At 40.4% G+C, this 27,936-nt stretch overlaps 1 protein-coding gene across 3 annotated transcripts in view; it reads left to right on the top strand.

Moving 5' to 3' along the window:
• The window catches only part of Gpatch8 (G-patch domain containing 8), an 85,197-nt gene that overhangs the window by 26,225 nt on the left and 31,036 nt on the right, over positions 1-27,936 (top strand). For 2 of the 3 annotated variants that reach the window (XM_070027868.1, XM_070027869.1), the window contains exons 4-6: positions 20,953-21,020; positions 22,003-22,089; positions 26,395-26,538. In XM_070027868.1, the coding sequence (XP_069883969.1) occupies positions 20,953-21,020; positions 22,003-22,089; positions 26,395-26,538 (299 nt within the window). Of the gene's footprint in view, positions 1-18,855; positions 18,901-20,952; positions 21,021-22,002; positions 22,090-26,394; positions 26,539-27,936 lie in introns of all 3 variants that reach the window. The other variant, XM_070027870.1, reaches the window with a different exon arrangement.

Raw genomic sequence — 27,936 nt, 5'->3', positions numbered from 1 at the left:
TTTTACTTAAACTATTTGGATAAAAGCAAAATACTAACACTTTTGGGTTTGTTGTTGTTGTTTTTTGTTTCTTGTGGTACTGTGATTTGTACTTGGGGCCTTGCACTTTGCTAGTCAAGTGTTCTACTACTGAGTCACAACCCCTTACTCTTCTAGCTTTAGTTTTGTTTTGTTTTTGTCAGTTGTGAGACCTGAACTCTGGGCCTGAGCACTGTCCCTCAGGTCTTCAGCTCAAGGCTAGTGCTCTACCATTTGAACCACAGCGCCACTTCTGGCCTTTTCTGCTTATGTGGTGCTGAGGAATCGAACCCATGGCCCCATGCATGCAAGGCAAGCACTCTACCACTGAGCCACCTTCCCAGCCTGTTTTAGTTATTTTTTAGGTAAGATCTTGTGCTTTTTGCCTGGGACAGCATCAGACAATGATCCTCCTACCTATGCCTCTTACATAGCAAGACTTACAGTTTATGAACCACCATGCCTGGGTGTTGAGAATGGGGGTCTTGCCAACTTTACCCTGGCTAGCCTAGAACTAAGATTCTCCCTATATTTCCTTCCCAAGTAGCTGGGATTGGAGGTGTACACTATGACATTGTGTCTTGATTCTGAGTTCCTAGAAACCAATAAATGGCATTTACTTTTTAGACATCAAATTCAAGAACTATTTGTTGTAGAAATAATGCAAATCCTATCTCAGAAACGAAGGGAGTCGTTGTACTTTATGTAGGTGCTCCCTATATAAAGGGATGTTAGAGATAGATGTGCTAATCTTGACCAATTCTTTTTTTTTTTTTTTGGTCTGGTTGTGGGGCCTGAACTCTGGGCGTGGGCTCTCTCCCTCAGCTCTTCAGCTCAAGGCTAGCGCTCTACTGCTTGAGCCACAGCACCACTTCTGCCTTTTTTCTTTTTCTTTTTCTTTTTGGGTCCGGTCGTGGGGCCTGAACTCTGGGCCTGTCCCTCAGCTGTCCCTCAGCTCTTCAGCTCTACCACTTGAGCCACAGCGCCACTTCCAGCTTTTTTCTTGTTGCTTATGTGGTGCTGAGGAATTGAACCCAGGGCCTCAGGCATGCAAGGCAAGCGCTCTACCACTGAGCCACCTTCCCAGCCCTGGCTTTTTTCTTTTTGCTTATATGGTGCTGAGGAATCGAACCCAGGGCCTCATGCTTGCAAGGCAAGCACTCTACCACTAAGCCACCTTCCCAGCCCCTGAACAATTCTTTTAATTTCTTCTTCTTTTTTTTTTTTGTCAGTCGTGGGACCTGGAACTCTGGGCCTGGGCACTCTCCCTCAGCTCTTTAGCTCAAGGCTAGTGCTCTACCACTTGAGCCACAGTGCCACTTCCAGCTTTTTCTGCTTATGTGGTGCTGAGGAATCGAACACAGGAGCTTATGCATGCAAGGCAAGCACTTTACCACTGAGCCACCTTCCCAGCCCAATTATTTTAATTTTGGAAATAGATTTTCGGTTTTAATGTAAAAGTCTAATCAAGTATTAAGAAGAACAAGATGATAGGAAATGAAATAGATGTTTCAATCATTAATAGTTTTATTTTTGCTGGCCGCCAGTGGCTCATGCTACTCAAGAGGCTGAGATCTGAGGATTTCAGTGCAAAGCCAGGCCAGGCAAGAAAGTCCGTGAGACTCTAATCTCCAATAAACCATCAGAAAAACTGGAAGTGGTGCTGTGGCTCAAGTAGTAGAGCACTAGCCTTGAACTGAAGAGCTGAGGGACAGCACCAGGCCCAGAGTTTAAGCCCCACAATCGAAAAAAAAAAAGTTTTATTTTTGCCAGTCATGGTGGTGTATGTCTATAATCTCAGCACTTGGGAGGTAGAAGATTGTGAATTTCAAGCTAGCCCGGTTGGGCACCGGTGGATCACACCTGTAATCCTAGCTACTCAGGAGGGTGAGATCTGAGGATAGCAAGTCAAAGCCAGTCCAGGCCAGAAAGGCCATGAGACTCTTCTTTCTAATAAAAACCACCAGAAAACCAGAAGCGGTGCAGTGGCTCAAGCAGTATAGTGCTCGTCTTGAGCTGAAGAACTGAGGGACAGCGCTCAGGCCCAGAATTCAAGCCCCATGGCTAACAACAACAAAAAAAGCTAGCCTGGACTACTTGGCAAGACCTGTTTCAACAAACAAACAACAAACCTTTGCTTTTTATATTGTTGACTTTGAACTTTGAGCCATCCTCTGGATCTCAGCCTTATGAATAGCTAAGATTACAGGCATGAGCCACCAATTTGTTGTCCTGTTTTAAATACTACAGTGCCTTTTTCCCTCATTAAAAGATGTATTTTCAAAAACACATTAATGATAAAGTTTCCTTTGTAAGTAATTTTATCTGCTGGGCACTGAGGGCTCACACCTGTAATCCTAATTACTTAGGAGGCTGAGATCTGAGGATCATAGTTCAAAGCCAGCCGGGGCAGGAAAGTTTGTGAGACTCTTATCTCCAATTAACCAACAGAAAACTAGAAGTGGAGCTGTGGCTCAAAATGGTTGAGTGCCTTGAGCAAAAAGAGCTCAGGGACAGCATACAGGACCTGAGTTAAAGCCCCATGAAAAAAAATTAATATTTTTTTTTGATGTGTCAGACTCAATATTGTGCAGATATTTTGCTGGTCTCTCTCACATAGCTATTTTTTTTTAATTAAAAAAAAATTTTTTTTGGCCTAGCTACTCAGGAGGCTGAGATCTGAGGATCGCGGTTCAAAGCCAGCCCGGGCAGGAGAGACCGTGAGACTCCTATCTCCAATAAACCACCAGAAAACCGGAAGTGGCACTGTAGCTCAAGTGGTAGAGTGTTTGCCTTGAACTGAAGAGCTGAGGGACAGCGCCCAAGCCCAGAGTTCAGGCCCCATGACCGGACCCCAAAAAAAAATGACCGACCAAAAAAAAAAATTTTTTTTTTTGGGTCTGGTCATGGGGCCTGAACTCTGGGCTTGGGCGCTGTCCCTCAGCTCTTCAGCTCTATCACTTGAGCCACAGCGCCACTTCTGGCTTTTTTCTTTTTGCTTATGTGGTGCTTAGGAATCAAACCCAGGGCCTCAGACATGCAAGGCAAGTGCTCTACCACTGAGCCACCTTCCCAGCCCCAAACACATAGCTATTTCTGTAATCAGACCTGATTTGATCTAGAATGTAACTATATTTAAGGCACAATGAAATTATTTGTAACATATTTTTCACAGCACCAAACCTTTGCTATAAACATTGTTATTCTAGGGAAAATGATAAGGCCTCATCTGTGTTTATAGACTGATTGGCTATTGGATGTAATTACTAGTCTTATACTTTGTATGTTTGTATATACTTTTACTAGTTTTTTGTCAATTTTCAGTTATCTTTTTTTTTTTTTTTTTTGGGTCCGTTCATGGGGCCTGAACTCTGGGCCTGGGCGCTGTCCCTCAGCTCTTCAGCTCAAGGCTAGCGCTCTACCACTTGAGCCACAGCGCCACTTCCGGCTTTTTTCTTTTTGCTTATGTGGTGCTGAGGAATCGAACCCAGGGCCTCATGCATGCAAGGCAAGCTCTCTACCACTGAGCCACCTTCCCAGCCCCTCAGTTATTCTTTTTTTTTTTTTTAACATTTCACTAATATTTAATTCTAGTCTCTTCAGGTATTTTTGTAAACATTAAAAAAAAAAATTTTTTTTTTTTTTGGGTCCGGTCGTGGGGCCTGAACTCTGGGCCTGGGCGCTGTCCCTCAACTCTTCAGCTCAAGGCTAGTGCTCTACCACTTGAGCCATAGCGCCACTTCCGGCTTTTTTCTTTTTGCTTATGTGGTGCTGAGGAATTGAACCCAGGGTCTCATGCATGCAAGGCAAGCGTTCTATCACTGAGCCACCTTCCCAGCCCCAAACATTAAATTTTTTTTTTTTTAGCCTACCTATATCCCAACACTCCCTATGGAGGTAGGAAGAATTGTGACCAGGCCAGTTTGGGCTTGCTTCGATGGTCCAGGCCAGCATAAACTATGCAGTGAAAATGTATCTCAAAAAAACATTTTTCCCCCCCAAATCACATAAGTTTTTGTTTGTTTTTGTTGGGTTGTGGGGCTTGAACTCTGGGCCTGGACACTGTCACTGAGCTCTTCAGCTCAAGGCAAGCACTCTATCATGTGAGCCACATGCTACTTCTGGTTTTCTGGTGGTTAATTGGGAATATGAGTCTCGTGGACTTTCCTGCCCAGGCTGGTTTTGAACTGTAATTCTCAGATCTCAGTCTTCTGAGTAGCTAGAATTACAGGCATATGAGCCACAGGCACCAGGCTTAATGCAGATTTCTTGTCATTGGATAAGTTGGTGAATAGGGCATGTAGATTCTAGAATGAAGATTTCCCTCTCCTCCCCTCTCCCCTCTCCCCCATCCCTCTTCCCCCTTCTCCCTCCCCCTCCCCCCTCTCTTCCCCTTCCCTCCCCATTTTTAGGTCTCTGTGTTGTAAAAACCATAAACAGGAATGCTTCTGTTTATTTTTATTTATTTTCTTGGTGCTGGTCCTGGGGCTTCAACACAAGGCCTTGGTGATGTCCCTGAGCTTTATTTGCTCAAGGCTCTATCAGTTGAGCCACAGCTCTACTTTGGGCTTTTTAGTGGTTAATTAGAGGTAAGAGTCTAAAGGATTTTCTCTCCTGGGTTGGTTTTTGGGGTCCGGTCATGGGGCCTGAACTCTGGGCCTGGGCGCTGTCCCTCAGCTCTTCAGCTGAAGGCTAGCACTCTACCACTTGAGCCACAGCGCCACTCCGGCTTTTTTCTTTTTGTTATGTGGTGCTGAGTCCGGCTTTTTTTTTTTTTTTTTGGGGGGGGTCCGGACGTGGGGCCTGAACTCTGGGTCTGGGCGCTGTCCCTCAGCTCTTCAGCTCAAGGCGAGCACTCTACTGCTTGAGCCACAGCGCCACTTCTGATTTTCTAGTGGTTTATTGGAGATAAGAATCTCACGAACTTTCCTGCCCGGGCTGGCTTTGAACCATGATCCTCAGATCTCAGCCTCCTGAGGAGCTAGGATTACAGGCGTGAGCCACCAGTGCCCGGCGCTTCTTTCTTATTACTGTCTTATTTCTCAGAATTGACAACAGTAGTAGCTAATACATGTTACATGTTTTAGATTGTGGATGTTAAGATTTATGCTGTTAATATTTTATGTATTTTTAGTTTTTGTGTTTGTTTCCCACGTTGGGAGATTCAACTCAGAGTCTTTTACATCTAGTCAGATGCTCTACCACTTACAATATGCCCCTAGCCAGTCATCCTGTTTTTATTTTTATTTATTATTATTATTGTTATTATCATCATCATCGGTCATGGGGCTTGAACTCTGGGCCTGGGTGCTGTCCCTCAGCTCTTCATCTCAAGGCTAGAGCTCTTACCACTTGAGCCTCAGCACCACTTATGGTTTTCTAGTGGTTTATTATAAGAGTCTCATAGGGTCTGGGAAGATGGCTCAGTGGTAAAGCGCTTGCCTTCCATGCATGAGTTCCTGGGTTCGATTCCCCAGCACCACATAAGAAAAAAAGCCAGAAGTGGCGCTATAGCTCAAGTGGTAGAGCACTAGCCTTGAGCTGAAGAGCTGAGGGACAGTGCCCAGGCCCAAAGTTCAGGCCCCACGACTGGACCCCCCACCTCCCCCCCCCCCCCAAAAAAAAGACTCTCATAGACTTTCCTGCCCAGGCTGGCTTTGAACTGTGATCCTTAGATCTCAGCTCCTGAAGAGCTAGGATTGCAGGCTTAAGTCACTGGCACCCAACTTTTTATTTTTGAGACAAAATCTTGATACCTTTGTCTAGTTTGGCTTCAAACTCAGGATCTTCCTGCTTCCACATATTGAATAACTGGGATTATAGACATGAACCATCACATCTGGCTTCTGTTTTGGGGCTTCTAAATCTCCAATTTTGGTGTCAGTTACACCAGTTTTGAGCTCATTAGTTATATCTACTTTTTTTTTTCATTTTATTTTATTTTATTTTTTTGTGAACATACTGAGTTATATCTACTTCTGAGTCTTTCAGTGTTTAAAAAGAACCTCAATAAGAGCCAGATTGGTTGTATATGCCTGAAATTCCAGCTACTTTGAAAGCTGAGGTGGAGAGTAAGATTAAAGTTCTAAGCCAACTCAGGCCAATGTTAGTGAGACCATATCTGGGAAACAAACTAAAAAGTGAAAAAGAAGTGGTAGAGAGCTTGCATAACAAGCATGAGGTTCAGAGTTCACTCCTTTTAAGACTGAGGGTGGGAGGAGAGCCTCAGTACGGCAACAATGCTGTTGATGACAACTGGGTAACAACCTGTGGATAAAAGGAATTTGATCCCTTAAAAGAGCCAGAAGAATAAAAGACTAAATGGAGGGGCTGGGAAGGTGGCTCAGTGGTAGAGTGCTTGCCTTGCATGCATGAGGTCCTGGGTTCGATTCCTTAGCACCACATAAACAGAGAAAGCTGGAAGTGGTGCTGTGGCTCAAGTGGTAGAGCACTAGCCTTGAGCTGAAGAGTGACAAAAATAAATAAATACATAAAATAGACTAAATGGAAAAAATGAAGTCATAAATTATTAGACTGAACAATAGGAGAATTATTATTTTTTTCTAGGGCCAAGGATTAAATCTAGGTACTTATACAAGCACTATACCTTGCTACTTTGCTATTCTACCTTTGAGCTACATCTCTAGCTTAAAAGATTATTATTATTATTATTAGTTGGTTGTGGGGCTTGAACTCTGGTTCTGGGCACTGTCCCTGAGCCTCTTGGTGCTCAAAGACTCGCACTCTACCACTTCAGCCACACTCCACTTCCGTCTATGAAAATATTCTTAACCCTGTCATAATAAGAGCTGTGGCTGTTAAACTATGAGATGCCACTTTTGACTTGGATTGGGAAATGTTAAAAAGTAATTAGTCAGATGTTGATAATCCACACCTATAGTTCTAATTACTCAGGTGGCTAAGAGCAAGAGGATTATTGTTTGAAGCCAGCCCAAGAAGAAAAATCTGCTAGATTCCCATCTCCAAAATAACCAGCAAAAAGTCAGGGGCTTTTGGCTCATTCTTCTAATCCAAGCTACTTAGGTTGAGATCTTGAGGACTGATGTTTGAAGCCAGTCCAGTCAGACTAACCAAGACTTTTGTCTCCAATTAGCCTCCCCTCCCCCCAAAAAAATCAGAAGTGAAGTTGTAGATCAAGTGAACAAACACCAGCTATAAGCAAAGAAAGCCTAGTGAGAGAATGAGGCCCTGAGTACAAGCCCCAGCAGAAAGCCAGGATGGAGGCATGTCTCAAATAGTAGAGTCAGAAAGTGCAAGCCCCTGAGTTCCAGCCCCAGCACTACCACATACATATAGATAAACAGTTACTTACATCAAAACAGTGAGAATATATAAGTAGGGAAAAACACTACACTGAGAAAATTGCTTGGAGATTAAAATGTATATATTTTTGTTAATTGGAATACATTGTAAACAAGGGTAGAAAAATAACAATGAAATCTCCCTTGTAAAGTAGTATATGAGTTTTTGTTGATGTTTTTGTTTTTGTTTTAAGCCTATTTCTTTTTCTTTTTCTTTTTTTTTTTGTCGGTCGTGGGGCTTGAACTCTGGGCCTGGGCGCTGTCCCTCAGCTCTTCAGCTCAAGGCGAGCGCTCTACCACTTGAGCTACAGCGCCACTTCCGGTTTTCTGGTGGTTTATTGGAGATAGGAGTCTCATGGTCTCTCCTGCCCGGGCTGGCTTTGAACCGCGATCCTCAGATCTCAGCCTCCTGAGTAGCTAGGATTACAGGCGTGAGCCACCAGCGCCCGGCTTAAGCCTATTTCTTGCCCAGTGCCTGTGACTTGTACCTGTAATCCTAGCTACTCAGGAGGCTAAGATCTGAGGATCTTGGTTCAAAGCCAGCCTAGATAAGAAAGTCTGTGACAACCCTCATCTCCAGTTAACCCCCCCAAAAGCCTAAAGTGGAGCTGTAAACTAGGTGGTAAAGCTCTAGCCTTGAGCAAATATGCTCAGTGATTGCCTGGTTCTGGTGACTTGTAATCCTAGTTACTTAGAAGGCTGAGATTTGAGGATTGGGTTTGAAGCCAGCTCAGGCAGGAAAGACTGTGAGACTCTTATATCCAATAAACTACTTTGAAGAAGTTGGAAATAGTGCCGTGGCGCAAGTGGTAGAACACTAGCCTTGAGCACAGAGAGGCTCAGGGACAGCACCAGGTCCTGAGTGAAGGGTCTCACACATCTAACCCAGGGGTCCACCCAGAGGCAGGCAGGCAGGCAGGCAGAGAAGAAAGATTATTATAAGGTTTATTAGGGGAGCCATATTTCCCCCAAGAGGGAGCACATGGCCTCCATCACCATCCAGGTAGCAGGAGGGGGTCTGAGGTGGATGGAAGCCCAGGTGTATCTGGGTGGAGAGAGAGAGGGACCATCTGTATGGTGGGAACTCCAGGGATGGGAGGGGCTTAGGTCTGGGTGGAGGACTTAAAGGTGAGCTTAATACTAATACTGAGTTCAAACCGCAGGACCAGCAAAAAAAAAAAAACACCCAAAAAACAAAATGCTCAGTACCGAGGCCCTGAGTTTCAGCCTCATGACTAGCAGAAAAAGAAAGAAAAAAACCAAAACAACTTTTTTTAGTAATTCTATTTATAATTATCCTGAACTTACCTCTTGTATTTTGCAAAATAATGTATGATTTATGTTAATTTATTTTATCACTATTTGTAGCAATAAATTGGGAATTATATTTCATTTAGAGTTTTCTTTTTTTTTTTTTTTTTGTCGGTCATGGGGCTTGAACTCTGGGCCTGGGCGCTGTCCCTCAGCTCTTCAGCTCAAGGCGAGCGCTCTACCACTTGAGCTACAGCGTCACTTCCGGTTTTCTAGTGGTTTATTGGAGATAGGAGTCTCACGGTCTTTCCTGCCCGGGCTGGCTTTGAACCGCAATTCTCAGATCTCAGCCTCCTGAGTAGCTAGGATTACAGGCGTAAGCCACCGGCACCCGGCTCATTTAGAGTTTTCATATTTTAATAAAACTAAAACCAAGATACCTTTTTTTTGGGGGGGGGGGTGTTCAGGTCGTGGGGCCTGAACTCTGGGCCTGGGCGCTGTCCCTTAGCTCTTCAGCTCAAGGCCAGTGCTCTACCACTTGAGCCACAGTGCCACTTCCGGCTTTTTTCTTTTTGCTTATGTGGTGCTGAGGAATTGAACCCAGGGCTTCATGCGTGCAAGGCAAGCGCTCTAACACTGAGCCACATTCCCAGCCCTGTACTTCCTTTTCTAAAATAGAGAAATCAGGCTTTCTGTGTGAAAACTTATGTGGGAATTGATTACCCATTATTGTATTGTTTTGTATTTATTTTGTACTGGTCCTGGGTATTGTCCCCAAGATTTAGTGCTCAAGGCTAGCATTTTACCACTTAGACCCACAGTTTCCCTTCTGGCTTTTGGTGGCTAATTGAAGATCAGAGTCTCTTAGATTTTTCCTGCTCAGGCTGGCTTCAAATTGCAATCCCAGATCTCAGACTCCTGAGTAGCTAGGATTACAGGTGTGAGTGATCAGAATTAGGCTCCTGGAGCTTATTTTTGCCTAAGGTTACCACTTGATCTACAGCTCCACTTCTGATTTTTTGGTCTTTAATTGGAGATGCTAGCCTCACAGACTTTTCATGCCTGGGCTGCCTTTGAACTATGGTTATGCTGCTCAGATCTCAGCCTCCTGATTTGGTAAGCAGGAAAGTCTGTGAGGCCCTTACCTCCAGTTAATCACCAGAAAACCATAAATGGTACTGTGGCTCAAAGTTGTAAAGCACTAGGCTTTGAGAAAAAAGGGACAGAGCCCAGGCCCAGTGTTCAGCAAATCAAGTTTTTAGCCTAGCACTAACTAGAAAAGAGAATTGGGTTTAAAACCTAGCAAGGAACTGGGTTCCAGTGGCTCACACTTGTAATCCTAGCTACGCAGGTGGCTGAGATTTGAGGATCATTCCCTGTGAGACTCCTATCTCCAATTAACCACTGAAAAACTGATAGTGAAGCTACTGGCTCAAAGTGGTAGAGTACTATCCTTGAACAAAGAGCTGAGGGACAGCATCCAGGTCCTGAGTTCAAGCCCCACGACCAACAATCAAAAAATAAATAAAACAACAAAACACCCAGCAAGGTTTATGATATTTACCTATAGTTATTTGGGAAGTTGAGGAAGGGGATTACTTGAACCCAGCTTAAGTTCAACATTGTGGACCTCATCTCTAAAAAGAGGGTTAAAAAAAAAGAAAGAAAAGAAAAGAAAAAAGCTCTTTATTTGAAGTGGTACTGTGGCTCCAGTGGTATAGGCTCACCTTGAACTGAAGAGCTCAGGGTCAGTGCCCAGACCCAGAGTTGAAGCCCCACGACTGACAAAAAAAAAAGGTAAAAGTTTAAAAAGTAGAAAAAAAATTGGTAGCTTAGGCTTCAGTATTTTTTCCTGATTACTAAATAATTTTTAAAAATTACTTTAAATAGGGTGTCACTATCTAGCCCAGTTTAGCTTGTCAAACTGATGATCTTCCTGCCTCTGCCTCTTAAATTTGGGGGTTACATTCGTACATATTTGTGTATGTGTGCATGTAGTTGCCTGTATGTGTGTTTGTGTGTGTATGTGTGTTCTGTGCTAGTAGTGAGGCTAGAATTCAGAGCCTGATCACTATCCCTTAGCTTTATTGTTCCACGATGGCATTAAATACACAATTGATCTTTCTCCCTCCCCTCCCCTCTCTTCCCTTCTCCTTCCCCTCCTCCCCTCCTTCTTTCCCCTTCTTTCCTTTCTTTACTTTGTCATGGGACCTAAATCCTGGGCCTGGATGCTGTCCCTGAAATTTTTCATTCACAGCTAGTACTGTGACACTTTGAGACACAGCTCTACTTCCTTTTTTTTAGGGGGGTGGGGGGGGGGTCTTCCAGCCAGGTGCTGGTGGCTTACACCTGTAAACCTAGCTGCTCAGGAGGCTGAGATCTAAGGATTGCAGTTCAAAGCCAGTCCTGGCAGGAAAGTCCATGAGACTCTTATCTCTAATAAACCACTCAGAAAACCAAAAGTGGCACAGTGGCTCAACTGGTAGAGCGCTTGCCTTGAGCTGAATTGCTGAGGGACAGCGCCCAGGCCCAGAGTTCAAGCCCCAATGACTGACAAAAACAAAAAACAAAACAAAAAAAAGTCTTCCTACTCTGGCTAGCTTTGAACTATGATCCTCAGATTTCAGCCTCCTGAGTAACTAGGATTACAGGCATGAGTCATCAGTACCTGGCCACAGTTGATTACTGTGTAGTAATATTTTGTGTATTTTATTTGGAATGTTTTGCCTGACTTCTCATGTAGTTTTGTTAACAATATTGTTTTGAAGCCAGGTGCCCATGGCTCTCACCTGTAATCCTAGCTACTCAAGAGGCTGAGATCTGAGGATTGTGATTCATAGCCAGCCTGGGCAGGAAAGTCTGTGAGACTCTTATCTCCAATTAACCACCAGAAAACTAGAAATGGTGCTGTGGCTCAAGTGGTAGAGCACTAGCCTTGAACTAAAGAGCTCAGGGCTAGTGCCCAGGCAGCCCCATGATGGACGCGCGCGCGCGCGCACACACACACACACACACACACACACACACACACACCTGTTTGAAACAAAAGAGTTTTTGTTTTTTGGGGGGCCAGTACTGGAGTTTGTCCTGTGATTGCAGGGCATAGTTATGAGGCATACCTCTAGCCCTTGAAACAACAACAACAAAAAAGCAACAACAGACTTTACTGTATAAAACTATTGGCTAAATAAATGTGTCAAAAGAATATTCCTTATAGTTCAGGTGTTACAACAGAGGCATAGTACTTTCTGTGGGAATAAATTATACTTATTTGTTATTGCTAGTATTGGGGGCTTGAACTCAGGTCCAGTTGCTATTCCTGAGCCACAGCTTTACTAGTGGTTTTTTGGTGCTTAATTGGAGATGAGTCTCACAGACTTTCCTGCTCAGGCTGGCTTGGAACCACAATCCTCAGATCTCAGCCTCTTCATCATTTGTACAACTTCTCTAGCAGTATCTTAAATAATGGAAGAACCATGTCCAGTTGTGCTGGCCTTGAACATCTTTAACAAGTGATTCTTCTGCTTCAGTCTTTTATTTTTGTTAGATAATCTGTACCATATGTTTAATTTGAAGAAGGTCTTGCTAAAAATTTTACTTTAAATTCATTCTTTTGGTTTATATTGTCAATTTGATTGATGGATGATGATACATGAGAAGAACTTTTGGATAATACTTTTACTGATCTTAGATAATCTCCATCTGGAAATGGGTTTTATTAATAGCAAATGGTACATAAAACATTAAAATTTGTTACAACTGTGTTTCATTTTATGGTATTTATTTTTAATGCCCAAATTGGACATAAAAGGATGGCTTTAAAGAAAATTTTAGGCTAAAGGCCTGGCTCAAACAGTAGTATACCTATCAAGCATGAAGATTTGAGTTCAAAACCCAGTACCACCTAAAAATTAAAAGTAAAAAGTCTGTAATCTTGGAATTACTATTATTCACTAGTATTTTGAATAAGGATTTATATTTGTTAATTCATTTGTTATCTGTATGACAATCCTGAAAATAGGGATATCTTCACTTAACAGAGCTAAGACTCACACTCTGGTTAAAAAGTCACATAGATATTTAGTTATTATATGTATTGGAGAACTAAGATTTTGTAGCCAATTGTTTTATGGACAGTCCTAGAAAAATGTAGAATGGAACTAATCAAAGAGAAGTACGTAAAGGTTACTGTATTATGTTAAAATGGAGCAGTTAAAATGAAGCTGGAAAAGTCTTTTGGAGTTAGAGTGATCTTGAAATAGTAAATTCTAAATGTAGTTACAGAACACTTACTACTAATACATACAACTTTTAGAAAGACGCTGGAATATTGGATTATTATAATGCCACAGGACTGGCCAGCATGCAGAGAACAAGAGTGTTTTCTATCCTTCATACTTCAAACTTGAAGAAAATTATAGATTATCAACTAAGCCTATCTTGTTCTTTCATTTTTGGATCATGAAACTAATATAGCTACTAATTTGTCACATGCTCAGTTAATGATAAATTGAGTTCCAGATTGTCACTACATTTTCTTTTGGAATGCTGTAATTTGAAGATATTCATGCATACATTTGTACACACATACATACAAACACAGACAAAAGAGAGAGATCCATACCAGGTGCCTGTAGTTTTACTCCTATAATCCTAGCTACTTGAGAGGCTGAGAATGGAAGGATCAAGGTTTTAGGCCAGCTTGGGTAAAAAAATTTTGCAGGACAATTCTGAACCCATAGCTGGACACAGTGGTATGTACCTGTATCCTAGCTATATGGCAGACTGAGGTTGAAGGAATCACAGTTCTAAGCCACCCAAGGTAAGAAAGTAGTATTTGCTAAAGTTGCTGTGGAAAGCTAAAATGTGTGGATTGCTATTGAGGCAAGGACCCGGACAAAAGGCAAGACCCTATCAAAAGACCCTACCAGTACAAAACAGGGCTGGAGGCATGGCTCAGTAGAAGAGCTCCTGCCTAGTAAACATGAGTTCCTGATTTCAAACACCAATATGGAGAGAAAAAGAGGGGGAGGGAGAGATGTACATGTACATTCACACACAGATTGTGCATATGAATGTACTACATGTACCAGGAAGCAATTTTTACTTAGAGCTTTTGTTTTTGTTTTTGTTTGGAGTGGGCAAAGGTTCAGATTTTTTTTTTTGGTCATGGGGCTTGAACTCTGAGCTCTTTAGCTCAAGGCTAGCACCCTGCCACTTGAGCCACAGCACCATTTCTGGTTTTCTAAGTGTTTTATTGGAGACAATAGTTTCATGGACTTTCCTGCCCCAGCTGGCTTTGAACTGTGATCCTCAGATCTCAGCCTCCTGAGTAGCTCAGATTACAGGCGTGAGCTGCTGGTGTCTGCAGAGGTTCAGATTTTAATGTCCTAGTTCTTAGGACTGTGCCATCCAGTGCTCAGCCAATCTTCTTGGCCCTGCTGCTTACTCAGATTTTGGTTGGCCTGCTTCATCTAGGCCTTCATCTTAGGTTACCAAGTTCCATGTCCTGTTCAAAGTAGTCTATGTGGAGGCCTCCATAGCACAAGTCCAGGGCAGGCTGACATCCAGCATGCCCCCCATACTTGCAGCTATAGCCCTAAGTGACAGCTGCCTGGGTCCCTGAAGTGAAGCCAGGTCCATTTGCATAGGAGGCACGGTACATTGTGCCATACACGGCTGGAAGAAAACATAGACAGTTTGATGACTCATGTAATTCTGCATGAAAGAGATGATCCTGATATCCCTCTGTTCATGAAGTAAAGGAGGGGACCTGAACCCTGCAACTATTTTTGTGTATGTATGATGGTTGAACTCAAGGCCTGGGTTTTAGCTTTTTCACTCAAAGTTGATGCTTTAATGCTTGAGCTATATTTCCACATCGAACTTTTTGGTGGTTAACTGAATATGAGTCCCAAGGACTTTCCTGCCCAGGCTGGCTTCCAGCCTCCATCCTCTGATCTCAGCCTTCTGAATAGATAGAATTACATGCCTGAGCCACCAGTGCCCAACTATATAAAGTATTTCTTTAGACCTAATTATTCTCTAAAGGGACTAATTCATGTATTCTATGTATCTAGTTAGTGTTTACTGAGTAGAATATATCATATGCTAATAGTTAATAAGAAAACTGGTTCTGATTGTTTTTATTTCACTGAAGATTAATTTTCAGGAAATAGTTGAGAAGTGAAACTTTGGTTTAGAAAGAGATGTGTTTCTTTTTGGTGTTTCCTAGTTTGCATGAAATAAAGGAAATTAGATATAAATGCACAAATATAGCTTACTTTAAAGTTATATTTTGAATTCTTTGCCTTCTTGATTTTGTAGTATTTTTCATTTTCACATATGTATTTGAATTCCTTAAAATAAGAAATATGTTGAGCCAAGATCTTAGTCTTTATGAGTTTAGGTCTTTTAGCAGTAGGTTTTGTATTTTTTGGTGGCTTTTATATTCACTCCTGCTGTATTAGGGTTGATCTTTAGAAACAACTTAAGGTATTTTAAAGTTTTTTTTTTTTTGTCGGTCGTGGGGCTTGAACTCTGGGCCTGGGCGCTGTCCCTCAGCTCTTCAGCTCAAAGCGAGCGCTCTACCACTTGAACTACAGCGCCACTTCCGGTTTTCTGGTGGTTTATTGGAGATAGGAGTCTCACGGTCTCTCCTGCCCGGGCTGGCTTTGAACCGCGATCCTCAGATCTCAGCCTCCTGAGTAGCTAGGATTACAGGCGTGAGCCACCAGCGCCCGGCTAAAGTTTTTTTTAACTGCTTACTTCCCTTGTCATAGCAGAAGTTCAAGATGATTAGATTACTTTCCTGAATTATATGTAATTCAGAAGGTACAACACTTTTCCCTTATCCCTGCTATGTTCAGTTTCTAGAAGAGTGCCTGGTGTGTGTTAGGAACTAGTAAGTATTTCTAATGTACATTTGTGTTGAATGAATCTCTGTAGGGGAAAGCACCAGAGATAAATTTTTTTTTTAATTTTATTTTATTTTATTTGAGAACATACTGTACAGAGGGGCTACAATTACATGGGCAGGATAATGCATACATTTCTTACCAAGCATTGCAGCCTCCTCCTTTGTTTACCCTTCACCTCCCTTCCCCGCCTCCCCCCTCCCCCACCAGAGATAAATTATAGCATGCATTCTTCTACCTGTTTTAACCATTCAGTCAGTGTTGTAATCTCTTTAGAAGATTCTTTGGCTGATTACTAAATTATATTTCCTATTTCTTCAAGTACAGTGTATTTATTTATTTATTTGTTTGTTTTGCTGGTCGTGGGGCCTGAACTCTGGGCCTGGGCACTGTCCCTCAGCTCTTCAGCTCAAGGCTAGTGCTCTACCACTTGAGCCACAGCACCACTTCCAGCTTTTTTCTTCTCCTGCTTACATGGTGCTGAGGAATCGAACCCAGGGCCTCATACATGCAAGGCAAGCACTATACCACTGAGCCACCTTCCCAGCCCCAATACAGTGTTTTTACAGAAAGGAAAATAGAGGCAATTTTGGGCCAGTTTTATCTCCTTAGGTATCAATTATATATACATATATGTATATGTACATATATGTGTGTGTGATTTTTAATTGGTGCTGTCCCTCAGATTTTTTGCCTAAGGCTGGCACTAGCATTTGAGCCACAACTCCACTTTCAGTCTTTTTACCATTCATTGGAGATAAGAGTCTCATGGACTTTCTTGCCTGGGGTGGCTTAGAACTGAGATCCTTAGATCTCAGCCTCCTGAATAGCTAGGATTACAGACAAGAGCCACTGGCACCTGGCTACAGATGATCAAAGGGCACTTAACATTTATTACAAGTCATTCCTTTGTATTTAAGCAAGACTCTGGTAACATTAGAGCTTTTAAGAACTATGATCATAGTAAAAATAAACTACTTGTTAAAATACAATTATATTATAGCTAAGGGTTATAGCTCAATGGCAGAGGTCCTGGGTTCAGTCCTTAGCACTGCAAAAACAAACAAACAAATAAATAAATGTTAAAATAGAAACTACCAAATTCCAGTTAAATTGTAGCATTTAGTTTTGATTTAGGAAATACAGTTTTTTCAATTAGATGAATATATCAGGCATATTCTTGATTTTTGTATGTGTTCTTTCTGGTTCTTTTTAAAAAACTTTTCCTTCCTCTATTGGCTAGAGTATAGTCATAGCATGTATAGCTCTTTTGCTAAGAAGTCTAATCTCTTTTAAGAAGAATTTTGTGTTTTGAAGTTGCTTCTGTGGTAAAATGAAAATAAAAATGTTCTTAATAATGTAATATTTTAAATGATATCTATCACTTTAAACCAAGAAATATAGAAAGAATCTGGATTTAGTTCATTATTTAAGAGAATTTTCTAGAGAATTCATATTGTAAAATACTCTGTTTCTACTTTGCTTAAAAAAAAAAACCTCATTGCTCCAAATTGGTTATTATTTATTTTAGTAGTACTGGGGTTTGAACTCAGGGCCTCTCGCTTGTCAGGAAGATGATCTTACTACTGAGCCATACCTTGCCCTTTTTCGTGCTATATTCAAGACAGTCTCATTACCTTCCTGACACGTGTCTATGCTTGGCCTCAGTCCACCCATTTTAGGCTTCCCATCATTGCAGATAATATGCGTGCATTATCTAATCTCTGTTGAAAAAGGATCTCTTGAACTTTTGTGTCCCTAGTAGTCTCAGATGTGATCCACCCAATTTCAGCTTCCCAAGTAGCAAGGATAACAGGCATGAGCCACTGCCACTTAATATTCTAAATAATGTTCTTTATGATAGAATTTATCATTCATTGTAAACAAATAATTAAGATTTTTAAAAAGCGTGATGCAACTACTTCATGTATGAGTTGTCTGGTGTCTGATTTTTTTCCTTGTTCTGTAGCCCCATATTTTTCCTCCCAATCATATTTTAATTGGGATTATAAAGGTGGTGTACACAGTGAAGCTCCTTTAATAATGTTAAAAAATTACTTGTCAACTTCATATTGCCTTGAAAGCTAAATTTTTAAATTGGGGGGGCCTTGGGGATTTTGGGGGGTTAAATTTATTTGGCGCTAGTACTGAGACTTGACTTCTCCTTTACCTTGGTACTCTACCACTTGAGTCCCATTTTTACTTCCACTCTGGCTTTTTGCTGGCTAATTGACAATAAGAGTCTCTTGGATTTGTCTGCCTAAGCTGGTTTTGAACTGGAGGCCTTAGATCTTAGGCCCTCTGAGTAGTTAGGATTATAGGCAGGAGCCTCCAGTACCTGGCCATGAGTTAATTCTTAAGTGGAGAACTCACTAATGTGATAGTTCTTTGTTTTTTCTTTCTTTTTTTTTTTTTTTTTAAGTGGTAGTCTTGGGGCTTGAACTCAGGGCTGGGACACTGTCACTGAACCTCTTTGTGCTCAAGACTAGTGCTCTACCACTTGAGCTACAGTGCCACTTCTGGCTTTTTCTGAGTGGTTTATTGGAGATAAGATGCCCCAGTTGGCTTTGAACTGTGATCCTCAGATCTCAGCCTCCGGAGTAGCTGGGGTTATAGGGGTGAGCCACCAGAGCTCTTCTGTGATAGTTCTTTTGATTTCATTTTTTCCCTGGAATTTTTCTGGAGCGCTCCTTTGAAGATTGGCTTTGTTAATATGCAGAAAGTTAGATGTAGATGGGCCTGAGTAATCATCATTTAGTAGGGAGCAACTTAAAAGAAAGATCTGAGGAGAACAGCTTAACAAGTTTTATTTATTCCTGACAGAAGTCAAATGCACATTCTTTAAGCATTGAATCTAAGGTTGTTTTCTAGATCTTTTAATTGTTAGATATTTTTAGAGAGGTCTTTGAAACCTTATCCTCCCAATCCCCCTGTAGTTCTTTCAGTGATTCAAATTTCCAATTGATTCTATCCAATCTTTGATGTGATTTCTTTAAGGGAAAGTCCCATCTTGGGCCTTTTGAATACTAATTTACTAGAATGAATATTACATAATTCTAATATTCTGATAAGCTAGGATAGTTTGCTCCCTTTAAATTGACACCACAACCCCTGCATTATTGGAGAGATTGGTCATGTTCTCAAGTAGCAGTAGAAAAATCTCACACCCTGGTCTGACCAGTATGAAAACAGCTGTTGCAGAACAAAATGTCCTTTCTGTGTCCTCAGCTGAAATTGGGGGAGGGGCAAAGCCCAATTGATACTTTACACTATCCTGTCTGCCTGCTAGAAGGCCTATTTCCTACCCTGATGGTTTCTGCCTAACAAATGGTGTTTCTTTTTTACAGCATTATGATCCTGGACTTGTTGTGGTGATGGTAAACTTAGCAGTGGTAATTTTTATTTTCAGACTGAATTACTCCTTTTGTCATCAGTGCACCAATATGTTAGGCTTACTTTCTCTGTTGTAGCCTTCATCCTTCTGCTTGGTCTTTTTCATTTTCCTTTCCTTTCCTTATGCAACTTGTCTGATCCTTGTTCATTAAAGGATAATGTTAAGAAGGGACATATCTGTTCATGTTAAAACTGCCAAAAAATCAGTTAAATATTCTAATACTGTCAAAACTTGATTTTCCCTCCCCAATGTAATGGGCACTAGCACTTGCTACTGCAATTTATAAGTAAATTAAAACAAACTTTGACTGCCTTAGAAGGCAAAAGTACTAATGCAGAGTTTATAAACAGGGGTTTACAGAGGTAATGAAATTGTGCCAAAACGTTCTTAATTCTTACAAAATAAATTCTCACAGATAAAAAAGATTCCAAAAAATTGTTTTGATGTTTCTTTTCAATTCTTTCATTAGACTATTTGTTTTTTTGCCAGTAAATCCCTGATTGAGACGTTATGAAAGTGATATTGCACTTAGGAAGTCATTTTTATAACTTGTCTTTAATTTGGTCCTTTTGCTAAAGATTGCAGTCACTGCTTATTTATTATACCATTGGGCATAAAGTAGAAATGCATTGTGTTTGTTTTGCTAGCGGTCTTTGATAGTGTCTAAAAGAAGGCTGTATTCTAAAAGTTTTTACCCCCTTTTCTTTCTGGCCTAAGATATTGTGTATTAAAGTTTTTTTTTTTTTTTCAAAAAAAGTATGATAATTCCTACCCCTCTACTATATGAAAGCAATAAGGGGTATTGATGATAAACTTTTGAATTTGTTTGTCATTATATTTTAAAGACAAGAATTAATCTCACAAATATAAGGCAACTGGATATAAGTGGTTGCTGATCATTTTGAAAAGGGTTTCTTTTTTCATGCAGGGCTCATACAAGTCAAAATCCTGGCATTTGTTATCTTTAAAATTTCAACTGTGGGGGAATGTCAGGGCTTGTCTTAAGTGGTCAAGCATCTGCATAGAATGCACAAGACCCTGAATTAAAACCCTAGAACCATCAAAAAACTTTCTCAGATTTGGGAATTAGCCAGATAAAGCTCAGTTTTAGCCCAAAGGTATAATATATATGTGTGTATAACAACAACAACAAAAACAATTGTTTACACCAGCCTGAGTGAAATGATGAGGGAAGTAAACATTGTGCTTTTTCACTAAAGGTGTACAGCAGATAAGGTAAGTCCTCTTTTCAGTGGGCTTACATCACAATGAACAGCGCAAGTTGTGATGTAAAACAGCTGTGGTAGTAAAGTGCTTGTCTGCCCCATTTTGCTTTGTTTGGCTGGTTATGAGTGGATAAAAATATATTTATTTAAAAAATCTCCAGCATAGATCAATTAGTTTAAAGTCAATTTTCTTCGCAACTAGTCCTTTTCACAGCTTACCGATTACTACTGCCCATGTTAAATCCACTCTGTTACATGAGACCGTGGCACCAAATTAAAACTACTTGTCCCTGAGGGCAACTAACTAGCCTTTTATTTTAAAAGTTCTTAGATCCATTTAATTATGAAGCATCTTTTGAAAAAAAAATTGACTAATTTGTAATTATAGTTTTCCTACTCATATTTAACAGTATACTTTTTAATCGTGTCGGCTGAGATATTTCCTATATTTTAAGTGTTTGAGGGAGGGAGGTTATCAGTGGACAGATAAGTAATTCTTGGTGGGAAGTTATTTGACTATCCTTTTAAAAAAGAACTTCTAAAATTTTTAATTTCATACTCCTGGTGCCATTCCTTAGAATGCTTCTTATTACTTATTTAATTTTGTGAAGTTCTCTCCAACTAGAAGGTCAAAGTGGCTAGCTGGGTTTAACCTAGGAAAGGAAGGATTGGATGTAAGCTGTGAGAATGGCTTGTGTTTGGTTCACTGTAGCTTTCTGGTCTCTGCACTCCAAGGCAAGATCTCTAACCACCCAAACCTAATGTATAAAGTGAGCTGTTGGCTTAGCTTTGTGTCTTACCTTGAATCTGTGTTCCTATTACAGGGAGAACAGATCCCATTCCAATTGTTGTCAAGTATGATGTCATGGGCATGGGTCGCATGGAAATGGAGGTAAATGGATCTAGTAACTCATTTTATGGACTCTTTTAAAATATTAACTTGAAATTCAGATGTCAATACAAGAATACACTTATGAGATAGAATTTAAGTATTTTTAGTTAAAAATGTATTTTCCAACAACAGAGTAAACCCATCAAATGCTGTTTGAAACAAAGGGAAGGAATGATAAAATAGAAGAGGTGATTTTGTTCTAAATGCACTGTGTGTATGTATGGAAATAAAATGAAACCCCCACATACTACAAATGTGTGCTGTATCCACATAGACTACATTTTCATTTAGGATGTAAATAATGGCCCTGTTTTAAATGACACAAAGTTGAATGGTTTGCCTAGGGTTATACAGTAAAGCAGGCAGTGTTGTTCAATGCTTAAAATGCTTTCTGTGGTAGAAGCTTTGTTCGTGTAAAGTTGTGTAGCATCATCTCTAATACCTATTTTTTATTACTTATAATACTTCATTCTTAATTCTTTTGATATTGAACCTTCAACTGAAGTCTATTGTCAAAAAATGAGTCCTTTTCTGAACTATCAGCAAGAAAGGATTAGAAACTATTTTATTTGCTGTTATCTTCTGAGATGAAGATAAAGCAAGAAGTAGCTGAGCAAAATGCAAGTGTTTTTTTGTTTTTTTGTTTTTTGTTTTTTGGTTATAGGGCTTGATCTCTGGGTCTGGGCGCTGCCCCTGAGTTCATCTGCTTAAGGCTACTGCTCTACCACTTGAGCCACAGCGCTACTTCTGTTTTTCTGGTGGTTTTTTTGGAGATAAGAGTCTCAGACTTTCTTGCCCAGGCTGGCTTCAAACCATGATCCTCAGATCTCAGCCTCCTGAGGAGCTAGGATTACAGGTGTGAGCCACTGGTGCCCAGCTAAGTTTTTTGTTTTAAAATAATATTGCATTCATGCAAATGACTTTTACATTGTTAATTTTGGGTACTCTAGGAAATAAACTAAATTATCTGTTTTTAACCAAGCTTGATTATGCTGAAGATGCTACCGAACGACGCCGTGTCCTAGAAGTAGAAAAAGAAGATACAGAAGAGTTGAGACAAAAGTACAAGGTACATAAACTCATTCTTCTGTGGAGGATTTGCACATTGAAAAAGAGATGATCCTTTTGGTGAAAAGGATCTCTTAAATGATACCATTGGTTTAAATTTGGTGTTTAATAGTAGTAGATCTCATTTATTGTTTTAATTACTTTCCTATTTCCTTTGTAAAAACAAAATAATGCCTATTACATAAATCTGTTGGAAAGATTGTATTAGTATTTGAAAACACAGTCTAGTATACAGGTAGCCAAGTAATAGTAACAGCAAAAAATAAATGGTTAAGAGTCCTTAGAGGCTTCCCTGTTTTTTTTCTCAGAATGGAATTGACAATTTTCTTGTCATTGCTAATAAGCATGTCCACAAGCTAATATACCCCACTTCCATTTTCCTGCAGAAGGACTAGTAGAAAAAAAATTAACACCATCCTTAAGCAAGAGCAGATGTTATAAGTCGGCTTTTTTTTCCTTTTTCTTTTATTTCTGTGCTGAAGATCATGCTCAGGGTTGAGCAGCACGCTAGGCAAACATTTTTTTTTTTCTGGTGCTGAGGATGGAAACCAGAGCCTTGAACATATTAGTTGAGTGCTCTACCACTAAGTTACACCTTCAGCCTTTTCTGACTGTATTTTTTTCTTCAGTTTCATGAAACTTTGCAACCTAAACATTATTACTAACACAATCCCTCCTTAATTTGTACTTCCTTTCCTTAGTAGCACAGGATGCTCATTTTTACCTATCAAGGCATTTTGGTTCCCCTTCCAATCCTTCTGTCATACCTACTCATCAAAAGCCTATCCTCAATCAGTACAAAATACAGTACTTGCAATAATTTTTAAATATTTTATGCCAATTTTATGGTGTGGGCCTTCAGAACTGTCAAGTAATTCTTGTTTTGTCTTTTGTGCTAATCCTAGGGCATGAACTCAAGGCCTGAGTGCTGTCCCCGAGCTAAAGCCTAACACTCTGCCACTTGAGCCACAGCTCCACTACTTTTTTTTTTTCCTGAGTATTTTATTGGAGATAAGAGTCTTACCAGGGACTTTTCTGCCTGGGCTGGCTTCAAACTATGGTCCTCAGATCTCAGTGTACTGAGTAGCTAGGCGCCACTGGTGCCTTGCTACCCCTCCCTTTCTTAACTAGGACCTTCCATTTCTTTCCTATATTATCACCTTCTCTTTATTTTTTCTTTTTCTGTAACAAGTAAACATGTTTGAATACTTTTTGTGGTACTGGGGTTTGTTCTTAGGGCCTCATGCTCAACTTGCTTGCTCAAATGGTGCTCTACCACTTATGCTACACCACCAGCCCACTGAACATTTTTTGAGGGAGGGAAGCAACACAGAACCAAGCTCTATTGACGTTCTCTCATTGATCCTATAGATAACATTTCTTTTCTTTTTTTTTCTTCCTGGGGGTGTGTGGGGGTGTGTCAGAACCTTAGCATGAACTTTAGGCTGGCCTCAAACTCAGTCTTTCCATCTCCCAAGTACTAGGATTAGAAGAAGTACCTTTAGCTCTGTTCTTTAATTTTAACTTAATTAAAATTTTTAAATTTTTTTTTGGGGTCCAGTTGTGGGGCCTGAACTCTGGGCCTGGGCACTGTCCCTCAGCTTTTCAGCTCAAGGCTAGAGCTCTACCACTTGAGCCACAGCGCCACTTCCTGCTTTTTTCATTTTGCTTATGTGGTGCTAAGGAATCAAACCCAGGGCCTCAGGCATTCAAGGCAAGCGCTCTACCACTGAGCCATCTTCCCAGCCCAAAAATTTTTAAATTTTTTATGCCAGTCCTAGGGCTTGAACTCAGGCCTGGGCACTGTCACTGAGTTTCTTTTGTTCAAGAACAGCACTCTACCACTTGAGCCACCACTTCCAGCTTTCTCTGAGTAGTTTATTGAAGATAAGAATGTCTTGGACTTTCCTTCCTGGCTGGTTTTAAACTCTGATTCTCAGATCTCAGCCTCCTGAATATCTGTGATTATAGGTGTAAACCACTGGAACCTGAGTTGCTGCTTGTGTTTTTGATGGCCTATTTAAGAACTTGTTGTTTCAAGAACATGGAGATCTTTTTTTTTTTTTTTTTTTTGGTCCGGTCGTGGGGCCTGAACTCTGGGCCTGAGCGCTGTCCCTCAACTCTTCAGCTCAAGGCTAGTGCTCTACCACTTGAGCCACAGCGCCACTTCTGGCTTTTTTTCTTTTTGTTTATGTGGTGCTGAGGAATGAACCCAGGGCCTCAGGCATATAAGGCATGTGCTCTAACCACTGAGCCAACTTCCCAGCCCAAGAACATGGAGATCTGCACCTGTTTTCTCCTAAGAGTTTCATAGCTTGGCTCTTAGTTTTAGAATTTTGATTCATTTTGAGTTAGTTTTTAATGTTATAAGATTCTTTTTTTTTTTTTTTTTTTTTTGGGTCCGGACGTGGGGCCTGAACTCTGGGCCTGAGCGCTGTCCCTCAACTCTTCAGCTCAAGGCTAGCGCTCTACCACTTGAGCCACAGCGCCACTTCCGGCTTTTTTCTTTTTGCTTATGTGGTGCTGAGGAATCGAACCCAGGGCCTTGAGCATGCAAGGCAAGCGCTCTACCACTGAGCCACCTTCCCAGCCCTGTTATAAGATTCTTATACATGTTGCTTTCCAGCTGTCCCAGCACCATTTGTTGAAAATACTGTTAAAATACCTCATCATCACAAAGATGTTAAGACTGTCCACTGAGATTCTGACTATGATTACAATGGATTTGTAAATTAGTTTGGGAAATATTTGTTTTAATATAAAATCTTACAGTCGATGAGCTTCATGTTTCACTATTCATTTGGATTTTTAATTTTATTCAATAATGCTTTGTTGTCTTCGGAGTTTTGTCTTCAGTGTTTTTCTGTGTATGAATAGAAATGTTTTTATTAACTTTTTTCCCCTAATTGCTCATTATTAGTATGTAAAAAATACAACTGGCTGACATGAGTGGCTCACAGCTGTAATCTTAGCTGCTCAGTAGGCTGAAACTTGAGGATCATGGTTTGAAGCAAGCCCAAGCAGGAAAGTCCATAATTCCTTATCTACAGCTAACCATCAAAAAGCTGGAAAGTAGTACCACGGCTCAAGTAGTGGAACACTAACCTTGAAGTAAAAAACAAAAACAAAAACAAAAAGCTTAAGGACAGCTCCCAGGACTGAATTCAAGCCCTGGACTGGCACACACACACAAAGAAACTACAACTGATTTTTGTATATTGCTCTTCTTAGCTCTGTTTTCAGTCTTTGAGTTTTTTTGTTTTTTTTTTTTTGTCGGCCGTGGGGCTTGAACTCTGGGCCTGGGCGCTGTCCCTCAGCTCTTCAGCTCAAGGCGAGCGCTCTACCACTTGAGCTACAGCGCCACTTCCGGTTTTCTGGTGGTTTATTGGAGATAGGAGTCTCACGGTCTTTCCTGCCCGGGCTGGCTTTGAACCGCGATCCTCAGATCTCAGCCTCCTGAGTAGTACAGGCGTGAGCCACCAGCACCCGGCTTGAGTTTTGTTTTTTTTTATCTTGCCTTCTTGGGGAAATATTTTTCTTCCTATGGATCCAACAATGCAATAAATACTGCATTTTATATTGAATTTGGTTATTTTTTTAGGAGAAAGGATGCCTTTGTATCTTGTCTATCATATTGTCAAAGGAGAGGGAATAATTTGTGTGACGGTGGAGCTTGAACTCAGGGTCTCACCCTCTTGATTGGCTTTTTCAGTCAAAGCTGGCACTTGAGACATACCTCCACTTCCCTTTTTGTTTTGTCTTTAAATTTTTTTCTGCTGTTATTATAAAGTTGATGTACAGAGGGGTTACAGTTTCATAAGTCAGGTAAAGAGTATGTTTCTTTTTGGACAATGTTACCCTTCTCTAGCTCTCTTCTAATTTTTCCCTCCCATCCCTACCTGCAAATTGTATGATTCATTTTCAACATAGTGTCCAGTGAGTACCATTGCTACATTTGTTTACCCTTTGTCCATCCATTTCTGCACCTCCCTTGTTTTTTCCTTTTTTTTTTTTTTTTTGACAGTAGTAGGGCTTTGACAGTAGTAGGACCTCGTTTTCTCTTGGGTTTTAAAATCTTTACTGATGTTCCACCACATGAGCCATAACTTTAGCTAAGCTTTTTGCTGGTTAAAATTATGGTGATGTTATCTTGCAGACTTTTCTCCCTGAGCTGGTTTTGAACTGAATCCTCCAGACCTCAGCTTGTTGTGTGGCTAGGATTACAGGCATAAGTTACCTGTACCCAACTTTAACAATTACATTTTAAAATGTTTGTTCATTTGTTTTTATTTTATGATTCTTATAGGATTATGTTGATAAAGAAAAGGCAATTGCCAAAGCGTTGGAAGACCTCAGAGCCAACTTTTATTGTGAACTCTGTGATAAACAGTACCAGAAGCATCAGGAATTTGATAATCATATCAACTCCTATGATCATGCACACAAGCAGGTGAGGATTCATTATTTGCTAAGAAAGAAAAATATAGTTTAGCTATTGTTACAACTGTTGAATTTTATGAGTATGACAAATAATTTGACTGGTGTGTGTGTGCGTGTATATGCGTGCGCGCATGCGCCAATCTTTAAGGTCTTCTCACTTGGTTTATTTTCCTGTGGTAAAACTCCTCTGACATTTATTTTCTTTTCCACTCTCCCAATATTTTTATAAAATGGATTGTTTTATAAACCTTATATAATACTTGTGGCTCTGAAAAGTTTCTGAATTTTACTTAATTTGGAAATTAAGCTGTGGACTGCTTGGAACTTTGTTTCCATTTCTCCCTTTTTCTGAATATGTTAGACTTTAAACAGTTATCCTAGACTATTGTCTTTTTAACCCCTGAATTTCATAGTTCACATATTCTTGGTTGCAGTTTTGTTTGATCAGTAAATCATTTTGCTATTCAGTATACCTTGGAAGGTAGATAAATCTTGAAAACAAAATAAAATTAAATGCTATCTTACTAACAAAAAACTGTTATGCTGAATATTCAAGAACTGAGAAATTTTTCTTTTTGTTGAGTTGGAAAAGAAACTCATATGCAGCTAGTTTATCACATTGATTGCCCACAGAGAAATGAATATTTAGGATAAATTGGACAGTTTTAGCTTGTTAAGAAATTCCAAGGCTAGATTCTATAGCTCATGTCTTTCATCTCTGCAACTTGGGAAGAAGAAATTGAGAGAATCACAGCTCAAAAGCCAGCATAGGCAAAAAGTTATTGAGACCCTGTGTAAGCCAGGTTTGCTAGTCCACTTCTGAAATTCCAGCTTCCTGGCAGGCCATGGGTAGTAAATCCCAGTCTGTAGTCTGCCCTAAGTGAAACCATGAAACCCTCTCTGAAAAAATGACTAAAGCCAGGCACCAGTGGCTCATGCCTATAATCCTAGCTACTCAGGAGGCTGAGATCTGAGGGTCCACTGTTCCAAGCCACTCCAGGCAGGAAAGTCCAAAGAACCCTTTATCTTCAGTTAACCACCAAAAACCACCAAAAAAACCCAAAAAGCTGTGGCTAAAGTGGTAGATAACTAGCCATGAGCAAAAAGCTTACTAACGGTGACCAGGCCCTTACTTCAAGCTGCAGAATGGGGAGGAAAAAGGGCTATGGTAAAGAACTCAAATGGTAGAATGCTTCTTGCCTAGTAAGACTGAGACCTTGAGTTCAAATGTCTAGTACCACATGCACACATACACAAAAAAAGAGTCTATCTAGGGTGTAGTAGTTGTATTTGTTAGACTTATAAAGTTGTATTGCTCTAACTTCTCTGTTAAGCTGGACTTGTTGAACCTGGCAGTATCTTGTTCTTAAAGCATTATTTTCCATCTCGTCTTTGTATGAAGTTTTAT

The sequence above is a fragment of the Dipodomys merriami genome, unplaced genomic scaffold (assembly GCF_024711535.1).
Source record: "Dipodomys merriami isolate MVZ:Mamm:240054 unplaced genomic scaffold, mDipMer1.0.p SCAF_19, whole genome shotgun sequence".
NCBI lineage: Eukaryota > Metazoa > Chordata > Mammalia > Rodentia > Heteromyidae > Dipodomys > Dipodomys merriami.
This window is presented reverse-complemented; position numbering and strand designations above follow the sequence as displayed.